The 18665-nt window shown below is 40.6% G+C and overlaps 1 protein-coding gene across 1 annotated transcript in view; it reads right to left on the reverse strand.

Moving 5' to 3' along the window:
* The window catches only part of astn1 (astrotactin 1), a 402453-nt gene that overhangs the window by 193787 nt on the left and 190001 nt on the right, over positions 1–18665 (reverse strand). The window contains exon 15 of the mRNA XM_078264989.1: positions 6027–6154. Within this exon, the coding sequence (XP_078121115.1) occupies positions 6027–6154 (128 nt within the window). The remainder of the gene's footprint in view (positions 1–6026; positions 6155–18665) is intronic.

Consider the following 18665-nt stretch of genomic DNA (forward strand, 5'->3'; position numbering starts at 1 on the left):
GAAGGCAGGTACACTTGTAAGTGGTATTGAATAAGACTATCCGTGTGTGCCAGCTATAATAGAGATCTGACAATCATTTAATGTCAACAAGTTTCTTTAGGCAGCACAAAGCGAGTCTCAGGAACAAACAGGACACATGGCTGATGTGGCAGTCACACTGAAAAGTTATGTAATGTGGCAAAGGGAAAGGTTTTTAAAAGGCACGACATTGTGTCAAACAGAGAAAAAAAAATGCAGCTGAAAAGTTTACAAGGGATAAATTAACTCAACAACACAGACTGAAGGACACTTAGCAGACAATGAAAGGTATGTAGGGCTATTGTACCTGACTGCATTATGTTATGAGCCATTTCTGTTATTTTGTTTACCCTCGTATAAAAATAGGTGTACGTCAAGAATATGAACTTTACTATAAAACACATTTGTTATGCCTGAAGCACCGCTGAGTGCACTCAGTGAATGCTTGTCAGCTTTCATGAGGCATTGATATGATACTTATTCCTGACAAGGCGGTGGGACACTGTCAGTTTATTGATGAACATCTTAAATATGAAAGAGCTTCTGGGTGGGGCCTTCTTTCCTCATGCCATCCAACGCCGTAGCCATAATACTGTTGGGAAGATATTATCAGAAACTGAATCTTTTATTTGCCTACAAAAGTGTTAGACGCATTGGATCTAAATTCATTATTTTGCTGCAGCTGTCGCCGAGCCCTTCAAAAGTCTTCAACCAGCGACTGTGGCATGATGGAAAAGTCTTGCCACACGTTTGTTCAAGCAGAATTGCATAATTGTTCATGGAAAGCGATAGGCAATTTAAGCACCTTTAGTCATTACTGTGACAAAATAATTTTATTCAACATCCAGTTAGTGACTTTTTCCGGAGTTTGCTTCTGAAGGCCGTGAGATGTAGTCAAAAGCTCCAGAAAAAGCTTATTAGGGGACCTTGAGTAAAGAATATTTTGTCAAGCAACAGCTGATCCGTTTTATGTTTATGTTCACCACTAATCAATGGCATAAAAGAAAAAGTCTACAGCTTCAACACATGGAATATTTCACGTATTGTTGTAAATTCAGTGTATCATTTGATTTAATTGCTTGCTGTTATAAGTTAAGACGTTAAGGGAAATTAAAATGAACAATTTGGGTGGCTGTTTAGAATGGTCACCTTTAAATGCAATATAAAGCCTTAAGGGAAATTCAGTGATTCAGTTCTGCAATATCAGTTGTGTCAGCCTCACGTTTATGAGTTCTTATTTGTAGTGTCTTATTTTTGTAGTTCTTGTTCATTTTAAAATATATTTAGAGAAGTTCTGTCTTTTAGCAGCAGAGATGGTAGCTTGAAGAGGAGAGTCAGGCTGCATATGATAAATAGGGGATAAATAATTACAATACCTAATACTTGCACTGCTGATCTAGAAACATTCTTGGGAGCTATAGTATTTTGTTTTATTTAAATTGCTGGTTAACTCAAAGTCTTCAACTTCTAATAGCAAGTGCTGTACTATTCAGTTATGTTCAAATATGGGAGCTGCAAAGACATGTTTCACACAGAAGGTAGTCTCGCTTTGCCAGACCTTCCTCTACAGCGCTGCGGAGGAAGCTAGTGGAACACAGCCTGGTCCAGATGGGACATCAGGACTTCAGCTCTCTTTTTGCTGGATTGTCACATCTTTCCACATCCCCTTTTCTATAGAGCACCACATCGCTGTGTCCATGCACCTTCTAGCATCAGCCATTAGTTCCCTTCTAGCATTGGTTGGCAAAAGAGGAAAAACTGCACCAATGTGCCCTGGAGTACACTGTGTGCTTCTGCGGTAACCTGCTGGATGCTTTGAAATGATCTCTCAATTCGTAATATTACTCTTCAATAAAAAGCCCGCAGCTGCTGCAGCAAAGGCCCAACACAGACACACGAGAGGAGAAGTGCTACTGCGTCGACCTCTGTTTTGGGCCGTGTGCACTGGGAGACCAGAGGCGATGTAGGCATAAAAAGGTTTGAGCTGTGCGCAGAGAAGGGGGACAGGGGGCTCAGGGACCTGACAGCAGAAGTTCCATTTAGATTAGACGGTTTTAATATCCTCTGAAATTTCCAATAAACAGCAGTTGGAAGCGCTGACGCTCCGTCGTCATTTGATTGTCCATCACCTAGGCAGTAACCTTGAATGATATGGTTTTGAATTGCTGCCCTGACTGGCCTTGTATCTCTGCTGTTGTATCAACAACAAGCGATAAACCCATCTTGCAATCTGCTGCTTTCCACACTGTAAGGGAATTGAGAGGCAGTTACACAGGTGCCTGGGATAAGCTGCGCCAGCATGCTGCCTGAATGAAACATTTCCAGAAAATATGCTGAAATACTGTATAATTATTAATTCTGCACTCTCTATTGTAGTGCTCTCTTACCGCACTCCAAACATCAAGAACAAGGTTATTACTTATGCAGGCAGAGCAGGATATCCTCTCCATTACAGATGCCGGCTCTTTATAAAAGTCCTGCATATTCTACAACTTAAATGCCAGCTCTGAGAAATAATTAGAGAAATATTATATTCAGCTTCTGTCAAAATGGAGTGGTTCTTTATGGAGAGTTTTTCCCCCCAAATAGCCAACTAGACAATCAAACACGTACAGTATGTCTATGATTGTGCTGCATAATTTCAAACACTTAGAGCCTAACACTATAAAACTAAGCTAAACAGAGTGAGGTCAAACTCTGTAGATTATGAGGCGTCCAGATGGATGGATACAAATATATTGCCTTCTAGAATCTCTTCACATACTTTTTAGCAAGCCAAGGTTTCTTCTACTTCTCTTTTACTGCCCGTTTCTGTTTTGTGGCAGCTGTTTCACGCAGAACGGCTGTATGCTGTTTAAGCATTGCTGCCATGTGCTGCACTGGTAATGAAGAGAACAGCAAGATGGTTTCTGATGCCACCGACTAATGAATCCTGACAGTGGTGGGACAACCCCCCACCCCCTACAAAGTTTAAAAAAAAAATTATTTTGCTAATGTTCTACCTATTCTGCCTTCGCATTCATTATTAAATTGAATGATGAGCTGAGGAGTGCGAGCTCTCTGTTATTTGCACTGTGAGAGAAAGCAGCCGGAAAATGGCTTTGAAGTATAATTTTGCACATACAGGTGCTGGTCATATAATTAGAATATCATGAAAACGTTGATTTATTTCAGTAATTCCATTCAAAAAGTGAAACTTGTATAATGTATACATTCATTCCACACAGACTGATATATTTCAAGTGTTTGTTTTAATTTTAATGATTATAACTGACAACCAATGAAAACCGCAAATTCAGTGTCTCAGAAAATTAGAATATTACTTAAGAACACTACAAAAATAGGATTTTTAGAAATGTTGGCCAACTCAAAAGTATGAACATGAAAAGTATGAGCATGTACAGCACTCAATACTTAGTTGGGGCTCCTTTTGCCTGAATTACTGCAGCAATGCGGCGTGGCATGGAGTGGATCAGTCTGTGGCACTGCTCAGGTGTTATGAGAGCCCAGGTTGCTCTGATCGTGGCCTTCAGCTCTTCTGCATTGTTGGGTCTGGCGTATCGCATCATCCTCTTCACGATACCCCATAGATTTTCTATAGGGTTAAGGTCAGGCGAGTTTGCTGGCCAATTAAGAACAGGGATACCATGGTCCTTAAACCAGGTACTGGTAGCTTTGGCACTGTGTGCAGGTGCCAAGTCCTGTTGGAAAATGAAATCATCTCCATAAAGTTGGTCAGCAGCAGGAAGCATGAAGTGCTCCAAAACTTCCTGGTAGACGGCTGCGTTGACCCTGGACCTCAGAAAATACAGTGGACCAACACCAGCAGATGACATGGCACCCCAAACCATCACTGACTGTGGAAAATGTACACTGGATTTCAAGCAACGTGGATTCTGTGCCTCTCCTTTCTTCCTCCAGACTCTGGGACCTTGCTTTCCAGAGGAAATGCAAAATGTACTTTCATCAGAGAACAGAACTTTGGACCACTCAGCAGCAGTCCAGTCCTTTTTGTCTTTAGCCCAGGCGAGACGCTTCTGACGCTGTGTCTTGTTCAAGAGTGGCTTGACACAAGGAATGCGACAGCTGAAACCCATGTCTTGCATACGTCTGTGCGTGGTGGTTCTTGAAGCACTGACTCCAGCTGCAGTCCACTCTTGGTGAATCCCCCCCACATTTTTGAATGGGTTTTGTTTCACAATCCTCTCCAGGGTGCGGTTATCCCTATTGCTTGTACACTTTTTTTCTACCACATCTTTTCCTTCCCTTTGCCTCTCTATTAATGTGGTTGGACACAGAGCTCTGTGAACAGTCAGCCTCTTTAGCAATGACCTTTTGTGTCTTGTCCTCCTTGTGCAAGGTGTCAATGGCCGTCTTTTGGACAGCTGTCAAGTCAGCAGTCTTCCCCATGATTGTGTAGCCTACAGAACTAGACTGAGAGGCCATTTAAAGGCCTTTGCAGGTGTTTTGAGTTAATTAGCTGATTAGAGTGTGGCACCAGGTGTCTTCAATATTGAACCTTGTCACAATATTCTAATTTTCTGAGATACTGAATTTGAGGTTTTCATTAGTTGTCAGTATAATCATCAAAATTAAAAGAAATAAACACTTGAAATATATCAGTCTGTGTGGAATGAATGTATACATTATACAAGTTTCACTTTTTGAATGGAATTACTGAAATAAATCAACTTTTTCATGATATTCTAATTATATGACCAGCACCTGTAGGTGATGTTCACAGGTAATTCATTGTTAATATGTATAAAGTAAAGAAAGGGTACAGATACCATGTGATCAGAGCTCCAGTGAGGCCACTTGGATCAACAAACATATAAACACTCAGATGTGAGCCCTTTATGCAACAAAACCCTACAAGGCCCAGGTAAGATTGAATATAATTTGGACCCAGCCAGAATTGGGTCCTGGTTCAAGGCTCAGTTATTGTTAACTGAGTGGACTCATTAGGATATCTACATTGGGGCTAGGGCATGCATGATATGAGGAAAATAAATAATAATAACCGTTGCTGAACATCACAATAATTATTTGCAAAATTAATATATATTTCTGCTGCTTTCGGTATTCTGCTAAAATAACACAAACTGCTTGTTGAATTGAAAACAAATAAAACCAACATTCTTTTATTGAAGAAATTGAACATTGAATATAAAAAGACACCACTAAAAAAAAGAATGCATTTTAAAGTGTAGTTTTCTACTGATATTTTCTTTCAACTAACACACAAAAATCTAAGTGTCTTTCGTTATAGGTTGCAACCTTTCAAAAAAGAGTTGATGTTGTGTACATCCATGTAGTTGCTGGTGCAGGACGAAAACGTAAATGTTCAAATAAGGTAAAGTCCGCACAACAGTTAAATGCTTTATAAATAAATATTTAATAGTGCAGAATCAGGCAAACAACATTTCGGTCCCAAATGTGGCCCTTCTCAGGTGTATTTGATTATGGTGAATCATGACCCTTATCTCTTGTCATCATATCACATGATCAGAGGTCATGTGAAATAAACATCGGAATATTATTCCGATAAGGCAAAAAATAATAATGATCTCATTATTCAAATTTACAAATGATGCAAGTAGTTGTATAACCAACAGACTCAAGCTTTTTTCAGAGCATTTAACGGTTGTACGGACCTTATTAGAACGTGTTGATTGTGCAAGTTAATATTGCGATGAGGATAAAAAAACGATATTGTGCAGCCCTAACTGGGGCCCATATAAATGAAGCTTACATCACTTTCCACTCTCACCCTAACCATGGCAAACTCCCTAAACATTATAAATGATGGCTAAAATGTCAGAATGTGGAAGAAAACACCTAGGGCTACTTATACAGCATTCAATGTTGGTTATCAAGCCCTGAGAAGTTGACATTCTTTTTTTTCTTTTCTTTTTTGAGTAATGTGGATTTCCGACAGGCCAATGATGAAGTGCTATCGCGCAACTGGGGGCTAGCAGAGTGAACTATGAAATATGTTTTCATACCTGTGAGGTACTCTGGGTCCGGAACAGGGTCGGACAGCTCCTCGTGGCACTGGACCTCCATTGGCACCGATGCTACCACCATGCCATCTGGGAGCTGCTGCTCGATGCCTCGGGCAAAGTTCTTCTGCCTGGTGTTAAGAGAGAGAGGAAAGTGGGAGGTCCCATTTATAGACAGAAGCACTCAGTCATCCGACATAGGGAGAGAGAGAAGAGAAACGAAGACGAGAAAAAAGGAGGCAAATAGGATGGATAAAAAGGAAACAAGGAGGAACAATGATAAAAGGGAGGTAAAAAGATGGAGGGAGGATGAGGGAATACAAGGGCTACATTTAACGCATGTGCTCGATCATTTGAGCTCTGTCAGTGTCCTTTAATTTTTTAATTGAGGTTAATAAAGCAGGGACAAAATCTTTTTTTTCCCAAAAACTTTGAGGGCAATGAACACATACTGCACCAGGACTTACACAGTATCATTGCTGTAAAAAAAGCAAGCTTTTTCATAACCAATTCAGGGCATTTCTTTGACTCAAAATGTGATTAGTTCTGTTTGTTCCAACCTCAGGCCAGAAACGTGAAAACCATGCATATACTATTTCAACAAATGTGCAGTGCACCTTACTTTAAAAAAAATGAGGTGAGGCACAAAATCAAAAAAAATTTCCCGGTTGTCAGCCCATTTCACTGTGTACAGTTTACAGTTTACTGCATGGTGTTTTATAGTCTATATACACTAAGCCAATGATGGTTTACATGTACATGAACACTATAGATGCTATAAAGAGACTAATGATCGTAAGGACAACTGCTCTGGCTTTGTTAGAGCACCTCAACAACATGACAATCGGAAAAACGTTTTTCCGAGTGAAAACGTCATCATTCACGTCAGTTCCTGTGGGAATTAGAGGTGGGAAACTCGGGCCAGAATTTGCTAACCGAGTTTCCCAGTTGGTGACGCGTTGTTGACAACTGACGTTTTGATGTAGGCAACTTTGGTTCACTGAACATATTTCAATGACAATAAACATATTTATTGTGGACAAACGCCTCTGCTGAGAAACATACACAGACATAACATGTTTCAAATTATTCATAAATAGGCCTATGTATAAAAAAAAAAACAACACCTTATCCGTGTCCTTTCCCGTTCGTTGTCCTGCAGATAACACAAACACCTGATGATGTGCTGTTTGTATGCTCGCATAAGAAAACAGCAGCAAATTATTGTGGCCTCCATGTTTTCACCAGGTTTTCACACACCTGATGCTCTAGGCTACGGCCAACTGTTGGTGGGCCAACTGCAGTCATGCAACAAGTTGTTATGCCAAACGCCAATATAACAGAAGAAGAAGAACACACATCCCGACCATCCTAACCATGTGAACGCTGGTAGTCGGAAAAACAACGTACCGGCGGTCCCTGTCACTCCGAGTTGGCATGAACGTGCCATTATGTTTTGCCGTCCAGTAATTTTCAATGAGTACGTTTATATGCACACCAATATTCCACTATTATTCCGATTATGACAATATTCCGAATTTGATACATGTAAACCGCATATTTCTATTGGATATTCCGAATAAGGCCTTTTTCCGAATATAGCACTTTCCGATTAAGACGTGGGATATTCCGGTATTATTTGGGTTTTAGAGGCATTGTTTGGACATGTATACAGTGCATTTGGAATATGAGTCTCAATCATTGATATATATACATAATGGACCAACAGATCCCGTTGCTCTGGACGGAGACCAGTGAAGGCCATTAGAAGCACTTTTCCGGTGATGGCTAGCGTTACTGCGCAGCCTCCAACTGAGAGAGACGACGTAAATGTGCCGTGAGCAACCTGTCTGAAAGTTGTAAGTCTTCTGGGAGCTGTGCCAAGAGAAATCTCAATCATTCCGAATATTGCAGAGATGAAGAGCGTAGGTATATGTAAGGAGATAACATAGGCACAGGCTAATTATTGCTAACTAAAATGCTAGTTAACATTAGTAATTCCACTTAAACTAGCTAATGTGAGACGAAACTGCCTGTGCGCTTCTCCTGTACTATATGGTAATTCCTCTACTATGCGACAGTAAGTCGTGTGGTTATGACACAGTCGTTAGCCTATTTTTACAAAAACGTCTGCTACGGAGCCATAACGTGAGGTACAAGGTAATGGAGCCTTTTATATATTGTCGTGTTTCTTTAGAAATAAACAATGGACAAATAGAGTCTTTAAACGCTTCAGATGTAAAGTTATTCGCTGTCAAAGTGGCGCCAAAATGAATGGCAGTCAATGGAATGCTAACGGGAGGTGATGGCTTGGTAGCATCAAAATGGCGTCATAGGAGGTTTGCGGTCCGAGGAGAACCTTACCACCTTGGTCTCAATCTGGGTTTTTAACCGCAGTTTACGGCCTCTTGCCTGTTTACGGCTTATGGTCAGCTCTGTGCGTTGCTATGGTTGCTGTACACAAACCAACCAGCCAACAGTTTGCAGTGCTGCAGACCCGATAAGAAGGAGAAACACAGCTACTTTTAAACATTATCAAAGACTTGGATATCAACAGGTTTTTGGATATGCGCACACATCGCTATGCCGACCTTTTCAAGAAGCTGATTGAAGGAAGGAAAGAGGGAGGCTGTGTTCGCACGGTTCAACAAGTCTGCCACCGCTGGAAAACTGACATTTTTTTAAATTTTGCACGGCTACATGTAAACGCGAATATTAGTGGAATATTCACTTCCATTAGCCATGTAAACAGCTTAGTCGGAATAGCGTCTTTCTAAAGACTGGTGGAGAAGGCAGCTGATTCAGGGAGTGGTTACATCAATAGCCAACTGTTGGAAATCAGGCACTTCACAATGAGTGATATTTATGAAAACAGAATGATGCTTTAGTACAAACTGTCTATATGCATACTTCTTTCCTTGTGTGTGTACAGCGATTTAGTGATGAGCCTACAACGAGGTTCATACATCTGCCTTCTGGATGCCAGACCACCAGAAACAAAAGAATGTGTGAAACAAGTTGCAAAATGTTATAGATTGTACAGTAGCACATTCCTGCATTGAGACCCATTTAAAAAAACAAACTTTGTAAGAACATTAATATCACCAAATAATTAAAACAAACTGAATTCATCGCAGTCTGGATTTCAGCTCTGAAAATCCCATGAAAAGTGGGATGTTTGCTCCTTCTGACAAAATGACCTGCTATAATGCAATTTAAACTTCATTCTCAAACATATACTATCTTTATCAACCGCAACAATGATGCTGGTATTGTTTCCATCTTGTGAGTCTCTGTGTGTTTGCGATCATGAAAACGTGGTTCTGTAGACATCTACTGTACTGTAGCTGGAACTTCCATAGAGGCAGTTTTGAGTTTGCCAGGTGTTTGTAAATCTGCAGCAACATTGGGTCACCGCAACGCAGGATGCAAGATGCAGTTACGATGCTGCAGCATTTTGTTTTATAACAATACAGCAACATGTTTTCTCCGACAATATCAATCATTTCGGAATGACAACCTTTCTGAAATGCTGTGTTGATGGACAAAGGTAAAGGACTTAAATTAAAATGATTGAAAAGAATGAATGAAGGCTGGAAGGAGAGAGTAGATCAAAAGATAGATAAATAGGTGTGCTTCTCATCAGTGGCAGATTGTGAAGCAGTACGTTTTGGCACATTAGGGTAAAATCAATACATAGTTACAATTATGCAAGATTGTGCAGTGTATTAAAGAGACAGTCTCATAAAGCATGCCATTTTTCATTATGTTGGTTCTACTGCAACGTGACTCATCTTCAGTCTGAGAGATGTCCTCATTTGTCTGTTGCTGCAAGTGACTCTTACTTGAACTCACTTATTTCGTCCACTCCATCATTCTCTCTGTGCCAGTTGGGTTCACAACATGGTTCCACAAGAGAATAACTTAAATAAATCAGTAACTTAAGTCATTCAGGGATCTCTGGACCAAAGCTGATGAGAATGTCTTTTGTTAACTCCTGTAAGGATCCATAGTCCTGGGCTGCGGTCGAAAAGTCAAAAGAAATAACCTCCTAAGTCCTTTCCTAACCACTTTTCCTTAACCCCGATGGTAAACGGCATGAGGTCAACGAAAGGCGTGAAGGAGAATTCAAAAGGAATTAGGAAAATACAACAGCGGTGCGAGGAGAACCCGACTGTCCTTACACTCGGCTGTGTAATAATTGCGACGGCTGATGTTATTGACGAGGGTCTGCCGGTAAAACTACACTGTTCCGAAGGTGGACTACAGAGAGGCATCTTGATACTTCGCCCCATGCGTTCTCACCGTGTTTTATGCTGGCTCAATAAACGAAGGTGGACGGTGGAAAATATTACTTCAACAACAATTTTATTTCCCCATCCTATTCTGCATTAAATATGTCGTTTCATGTGAAGCACTCACTGCAAGCCATTTAGTCATTATAAAGCACTGAGCTGTAGGCTTTTTCTTGAATGAAAGGTGTTCAGTAAATAAAGTTTATTATCATTATTGGTTGCTAACGCTCACCCTCATTCCCACTCATTTTTATCCACATGAATCCCGATTAGGATTATTGTATGGCAAGATAAGCAGAACGCGTTAGACCTACAGATCTACTGTAGGCTACATATTCTATGTTCTAAGGGTTAGATGGATGCGGGTGGGTGAAAGAAATACATTATTAATGAGGACAACATTCTCCAAACTGTAAACACAGCGGTGCTGTCTGTTATACTGTGCACACTTACGCACGAGGACAGCAGTCAACAGCGTAAATCCATTGACTATTTCAGAAGCAAAAAGTTCTTATGTTTTCGCTATTAAGTTTATAAGTACAGTTTTTAGTTTTGCTGTTTAAATATCCCACGATATCAGCTACAGTGCCATTATACTGCACGCATGGAAACATTAAAAGTTACTGAAAGCAGCCTCTCTCATCACTACAGTAAATCTTTAAAGAAAACACTCATACATCACTACAATGCATCATTTAAAAGCAATAGACTGTGGAAAGGGTGAAAATGCCTTATTTAGGTTGGTGTGGATGAGTGATTACAGGTAATTGATTTGAATGCCGTCAGAGCCGATCCGCGCATTCTCACATAATATTCCTACTTTCACACATGGTCAAAATAATGTAGTCATATCTGTAGTGACCTTAAATAAAACATATATTGAAATAAGCCAGAGGGCAAACAGTTAACTTCTGCTCTGGGCTATAAATAAACAGCTGACCGGTGCGCTGTGTAACTTTGGAATCAGCGACTGGAAACCGTGATAATGAAAGTGGTAAAAATGAACCAAAGGGCTAAAGTTGAAGAACGTAAAAGATCTAAACGATAAGCCAAAAGACACAAAAAAAAAAAAAAAAGAAGCTCTGTATAGACCTGACGGGAATAATTCTCATTTTGATCTTCATATGAAAATACTGATAAGTGCAGCTCCAGGGGACAATCTTTGTTTAGTATATTGTGGGTCCTATTTGCATATATATGGTCATCATTCCCACCGGTACTACTCACCAAAACAATTGCTGTCAGCACACCAACAAAGCTTCGATGAAGACAGATGGACTAAAAACAATGTTCCTAGTCAGATTATTTAAATCTCTTCAGAGGTGAAACTAAAAGTGGGTGCACACAAAATTGTGATAATAACCCCTCATTCACAGATCTAAATAATCATTGAATAATAGTATTGATAGGCCAAAACTATAAGTGCAAGACCCAGTTGGTGATAAACCAGAATGATCCTTCTGTTCCCCAGTATGCTCAGGTTAAAAAAAAACAACAAAAAACACATGCCACGAGTTGAAACATCTCTGGATGACTCATTTGCTGCTGTTTATTTCACTCTCAAATTTAAAATGACTTCATGTATGCTGAGAATATTTCCTGCCAGTAACTATATCTGACACCAGCTGTTAAATTAAGTGAATATGATCTCAATAAGCCTTAATGGATGTTCTTCTCAGTTGCTGCCCCTTTATATATTTCTATCAAAAATAACAATCAGTGATAAAAGCCTTGCGCCTTTAGAACATACATTGCAGGGGCGATTAAACGTGCACAATGGTTGACACTGTTAATATACACCATGCATGATTTAATTTTAATTGATTCATGCTGTGTGTTCTGGGCCTGAGCTGTGACAATAAAAGGATACACGTATATTTACAAATCACAAAGTGTTGCTTTTGGGAAAGTCACAGCTTCAGAACAACAGAAGCCAGTGGCAGGAGGAGAAACAGCGGTAGAGCAGTTGTATCAAATGCCATCATTCAATTGACATTTTATTTGCATGGCCATGGCGTGGCCAGGGGTGGGAGGGTAATTAAAAGGAAATCAGGGTCATAAAAACAATACGTTAGCCTGCCGGTGATGTGGAACAAAGCTGCTGATGTGGACGGGTAGTAATGCACGACATTGGGATGGCACTTCATGCATCGTGAGCCTCTGGGGCCAGAATCATATAACTCTGTAGATTCACTACTAAAACTGTGTGTGTACGCACAAAGACAAAAAAATATTTGTTAAATTTCTAAAGCAGCCCATATGCATGATTCCGTGTAATAAATCATTGTGGAACTGGGCGCATGTGTACAAGCCTAATTTCCACTCCCACTGGTAGCAAAAAAAAAAAAAATGGATGCTGAAACAGCCTTAAACATTTGTTTGCATATCGATACTTGCAGAAGAACCGCAAAGTACAATTTCACAGATCGTTTGGAATGGAATTTCACAGTTCCATCCGAACTGAGTATTTCTGCTCCGTATGGTTTGGAATCTTACTTAATGCCTGAATACCCTTTGCAGTCCACTTCCACACAGGGAACTACTTGGCGATTGGAATGTTTGTGTGTGACATAGTGTATTTCATGGATGTTGTACATACACATCGTTTATACATCTGGCCTCGGGAGTGGAATATACAGCGTCACTGCTCTGTTTGTTACATATATCTCTCATCAACTTGTAAAAGAACCAAAGTAAGTTTATTTGCTCGTTACTAGATTTGTTTCGCAGAATGATGAAAAACAAGGTTGGTTGGTATTTATTATTATTGACAATGGATTCCTTTTCTGCTGAAAGCAATTATGCATGTTTTCAGCTTCAATTTACAAAAGCACACACAGTGAATCTCTGTCTCTCTCTTGTTTTGAAGATTTGTGTCTCCCTCTTAGGTGCACATACATGTAAAATATGGGCTGAGTTCCTAACACTGCATTCACGTCTGATTATTTTCATAGTTTTACTATTTGCAAGCTTTGTTGGATGATGACATGTAACATTTAACAGCCATCTGCCACTCTAAGTATGCAATAATTCATTCTCTGAGAGTGAAAGCTTTCTTAAAAAAAAAAAAAAAGTTTTAAAGAACTTTGGTTAAACTTACCAACATATTTATTTCCTCTAGGAAGGGCTGTGGCAGCCATCTGTTTTATAAATCACTAAATTATGACAAAACGCAAGGACACTTGATTAAACAACCATATAACTCGTTTCCGTTTTCCTCTCGATAGTCTCGCATTGCCAGACCTTCCTCCACAGCGCTGCGGAGGAGGAGGGTCTGGCTACTCCACACAGCATTCTGGGATGGGAGAAAAACGTGCTTTGGTTTATTGGCATTTCTTTATACCAATCACAATCGTTATCCACCAACAAACTGCTCCCACCCCGCCCTCTCAGACACATCTCATATTTAATCAACTGAGTCAATGATGGTCCTCCTGACGGGGGATTGTACATAAAGTTGAGGTGAGCCAAAAAAAGCTAGCAGAAAGTAGTTTGGGTGGATTGGTTGTCAGGTGGGAGCGTGGTCTTAATCATTGATCCAAAGCAGCCACCAGAATGAGAACAAAGGGCACTAAAATATTCATTAAAAGCTGCTCTGAGCTTGTCGTGTGAGAGAGGAATAGAGTGGAGGAGAGGTGGTGGTGGTGGTGGGGGGGGGGGCAGTGTTAGGAGTAATGAGAGGAGGTTAGCTTTTAACATCTCATTACTGGAGTCCACTGGCTCCCACTGAGACAGGAAGATAGAGACCCTGTCACTGAGCTCTGTAATATGAATCCAGATCATATCGGGGCCCGGTGCTCCCGAGATGTCACAGTGATCGGACCTCCTTCCTGGGCACAGACGCTCATATCTCATGTTGCTTTGTAACCAAAATCCTCTCACGCCCCCAGCAGTCTGCTGCCAATAACAATGACGACTGGATTTTGCATTGTAGGAAATCAAACAAATAAGCCTTGCGTTTGGCAATAACAAGACTGCCTGTGAAGCAGGAGGGGGAGCTTCCTGCACAGGGAAAGTGGGGTGTGCTTCCCTTTCCGAAAAACATGAGAGGCATTTCAGGCCCGTGCTCGAGTGTGTGTGTGTGTGTGTGTGTGTGTGTGTGTGTGTGTGTGTTTGTGTGTGATGACGCTCTCATGAGACATAGCTGCAAGGGCTTGGCTGACCAGCAGATGGGGAATCCGCACACCGACTGTGCCCATGTGTGTGCGTGTAAAAGTGTGTTGGCATGCATTTGCGTGCATCTCACACAAGTGAATGCATGTGTGTTTTGCTGCTGGGCGCCTGCTCATACCCCTTGCTGCTTTCCTTTTATTCTCCCTCTTTCTGTTGTTTCTCCAGATAGTCTTAATAGCAAAGCCTTGCAGGGACCACAGAGGAGATCCATTTTTTTCTCCCCATGCAGGTCAGGTCTTCCCCCTCCCCCCCAAAAAAATAAATAAAAATAAAACCTTAGCAGTCAAATCTTTAACTTGGAGGGATTGTTTACATTTTTCTATGGACAAGAGGGGGTTCTGAGTGAGGTAGCTAAAAAGGAGAGAAGCAGAAGTGTATGTTTTACAGATTTTAAAAAAGCACAGATGATGGAATGAGTTTGGAGGAAGATAAAACGACAAACCACTGATGATTGCACAATATTCAAATTTGACTTTTCATCTTCACTGAATGATGGAGACAGATGCTTTGCGCCACTCCCGAGCAGTGGGGTAGGGGCTTTTGTAAAAGTGCCAGTGAACATCACATAAAGCTTTCCTTACTATCTCTCTCTCTCTTTTACTCAAGGGCGAACAGTCCATCTAAAAAGGAGATGGGAGGACACAGGCCACAGTGCTCTTTCACTTACATATTATAGTTGCCACTGACTAAGTCAATGAGTGTTGAAGGCTGCACATCGCAACTTTGCACTTTTGCCTCAAGTGAGAAATAACTGGATTTTATAAAGTTTGAAAGCTTTTCTGACTACAGGTCATTTAGCACAGTGTCAGTTAACTGCACACCCCTCGGTCCTCAGGAAGTGGAGGAGGTGGAGTGATTAAGAAATCTAGCCACTGGGTCCAGTGTTTAGGACAGCATTTGCAATATCCTCAGATTTCTCAAAAGAAAAATAAATCTACAATGTAGAGCATTAAAAAATATAAGAAAAAAAAAAAAAAAACACTCTTCCCTCCTGCTGTTTTTTTATATTTGAAGAGTGCTCCAGCAATTTAGTTGATGGCTCTTGCGAGAGACAAGACTTTATTTTTTTTAAAGGTTAAAGTCAATTTAGCAGATGTCCTGACTTGTACGATTAAGCTCGAAAAACGCTGGATCCTACATTTCCCATAATTAGGGTCGAGTTCTGACAGTTGGGGCATTTTGCAACTTGAAAAAGAAAACTCTACGGAGCCCCTAAGGGGACATGAGCAAAAAAGAAATCTAAAGTTTAGTTTAATGTGCTCACACAAAACTTTCATGTGCTCACGTGGAACTTTCATGTGCTCACGCAAAACCTTTTCATGTGCGCACATGAAAGTTTCACGTGCGCACCTGAAAGTTGTGTGTGAGCACGTAAACTTTATATTATAGCCGTATATTGACGTAGCCTGGGCCATGACAGTGACAGCTAGAGAAATGACTACAGTACAGGAGTTAGTTGCACTATATTTTAATCTAGGTCTTCATTATGAGGACATTGGTGCTTTGCTTGCAAGTCGTCACCATTATATTGTTTCACTACGACATTTAAAACGGATTTTAAAGTCTTGTAATCTGTTCCGGAGCAAGGGATACAGTGATTTGGATCGGGCAATTACTTTTATTTATGAACAGTTACAAACATCTGGCCAACTCCACGGATATAGGTGGATGTACACAAAATGCAAAGGAGAATGGCTCAAACATAAGGAAAGAGGATGTTTGATTAATTCTACGAGAAAAGGGCTGTTGAACGGGACATTCTAAAACGCCTAACGTGAAAAAGTTTAACGTGGTTTAATGTACCTAAACAATGATCAATGATTACCAAATTTGATTAAAAAATTCTCTCTCATATTGCTCCTCATAACCCCTGAAAACTGACAAAAAATCTAACCCAAAGTCCTATTATTATGGACGTTATCTGACATTAAGCGTTTCTGCTTCACATTTTAAGCAGGACAGCGGAGCGGCTGTGGGTTGACTCTCCATGGTTCTCATGGGCTTTAATTTGGGCATGAATTTCAAAACTCCGCACCAAAATGATTTATTATTTTTATTCAGGAATTCAACTGTCATGTAAACCCGAAAATACAAATAAAAAATTAAAATCATGAACTCAAGTGTCATTATGAAACACAAAACAAACAAAGTGTTGGTCTGTACCGCTGTTAGTTATATGTTTGCTGCTAGCATGCAGCCTGATGTCTGACTCCCCCCCCCCCGTGTGAAATACCAAACTCCTTCCTTCATACATTGCAAAACGCTTTGTTTGCATCATGTAAAACTGCAGTAATCCAGAGGTATTTCCCTACACAGTCCTCCTGGTACCTGCAGAGACGTTTTTGCTTTTTAGCTACGTGTTTATCGGGTCCCGGTACACCAGCCTGAGCCTCCATTTCAACATGAATGAATGAAAAATAGCAATGCGTGTTATCAAAATTCGCGACTAACGTTCTATCGGACCATAACTACTCGAGAGTCTGCTCTTGAGACTTTGTTCTAATTTTCGGGACAATTAGGGCAGGATTCGGGATCCGGGACAACTGCTTGGATTGTCCCAAATTTTTCGGGACGTCTGGTCACCCTAGTAGACTCTTATGACAAATTGAAGCCTTTTGGCATCTATATAAACTCATCTTTAGCTGCCATCCTTTCTAACCGGAGTTCATTGCTGCAGTGCTGCTGACTGTGGAACTGGAACTGGTACCGTTTATTACAGCGCCAAATGGGTTTGCGTGCGCACATGAAAAGGTTTTGCGTGCGCACATGAAACTAAACTTCAGAATTTTTTTCCACTCATGTCCCTTTAGGTGCTCCGTAAAACTCAGCCACAGAAGACATTCAACGTTTTTTCTCAGATTGAGTGGAACTCCCTCCGACTACAAAAATGTACTCCATTTAACATGCAACATTTTCTATGTTATTGCAGCATATTGGAGAGTGTAATATGATACATCTTTAGAATAGAACATACATCCATTCAATACAGACTGGCAGCCCTTGATGTGCTGTATTACATTTGATATTTAGTTTTCTTGGGAAACAGATTAACCAAAATGTATCAGACATTTATTGTATTGCTGCATGTAACATTTCATTTGTGTTTAAAGTTTTGAAGTAACTCCTAGATTGACGTCGAACCCATGACGGATCTTCGGTATTCAATTGCGATGCTCTCTTCCCGTAACAGCTGTTAATTTTACATTCAAACGTTCATATGGTCCGATTAGATTTAATTTCAGCACACTGGCTCTGGGTCAATTTTAATTCATTTGCTGCCATCTCTTATAATTAGGCCTTGCATTAACCATGCCTCCCAAAAGAGTCTCCCTTCCTCTTCCACCAACCTCATCTGCACAGGAAGCAGTCTGTGCTTTTCAAAGTCTGCCTCAGATCCCGCTAGCCATTCACAAGCTCTTCCAAATGAGATCAGAGCATTTGAGATTTAGATTCTTGATGATATTAACTTTCCTGCCTCACCCGTCCCTCCCTTTCTACAAGTCCAGCAGTGGATCCCTAAGTGGGTGCGTTGCCTCCGGGCGGCGGAATCCATACACAGCCCTAATTAAATTCCTGGACTGCAGATGACTTTTCTGACCTTCTGGCTTCCTGAGTTCAGTGGAAATGATTGTGACATGCGGCCGGTGATAATTAACCACCTTCAAAAGTACACCATCCACAGCGAACCCTGTGCAAATCATGAAAATGAGATGAGCATGTCTTTGGACCTGTGTGACTGAATATCCAAAAACCTCTACAAAGAGGTTGTGTGTTTTTTTTTATTTATCCTCTGAGTATTTGCCTGAGATTAGGGGAAATGTCTCATGTTTTATAGAGGACAACCCCTTACAGCGGGAGTCTTTACTATCACTCCTAGCTTTTTTTTTATATTGGGAAGGAATTGACATAAAATCTGACTGAAACTCTTCTCCCCATAATGAAATAACCTTTAAATATACTGATCCAATCTGATATGTTTTTACAACCCAGAGAGACACATCTACCTCCTGGTTATGCACAAAGCCGTTTCCATTTTACCATTGTGATTTAAACCATTTGAACTTGAGAGTCGGAGAAGGTTCTGATGCATAGGGCTTAGGAAACACCACTGTCAACAACAATATCAGTGTTGTATCGGGGGTTGGGGTACAATCCAATGCACCGTAACTGTCTA

The sequence above is a fragment of the Sander vitreus genome, chromosome 12, assembly GCF_031162955.1.
Source record: "Sander vitreus isolate 19-12246 chromosome 12, sanVit1, whole genome shotgun sequence".
In the NCBI taxonomy this organism is placed as follows: Eukaryota; Metazoa; Chordata; class Actinopteri; order Perciformes; family Percidae; genus Sander; species Sander vitreus.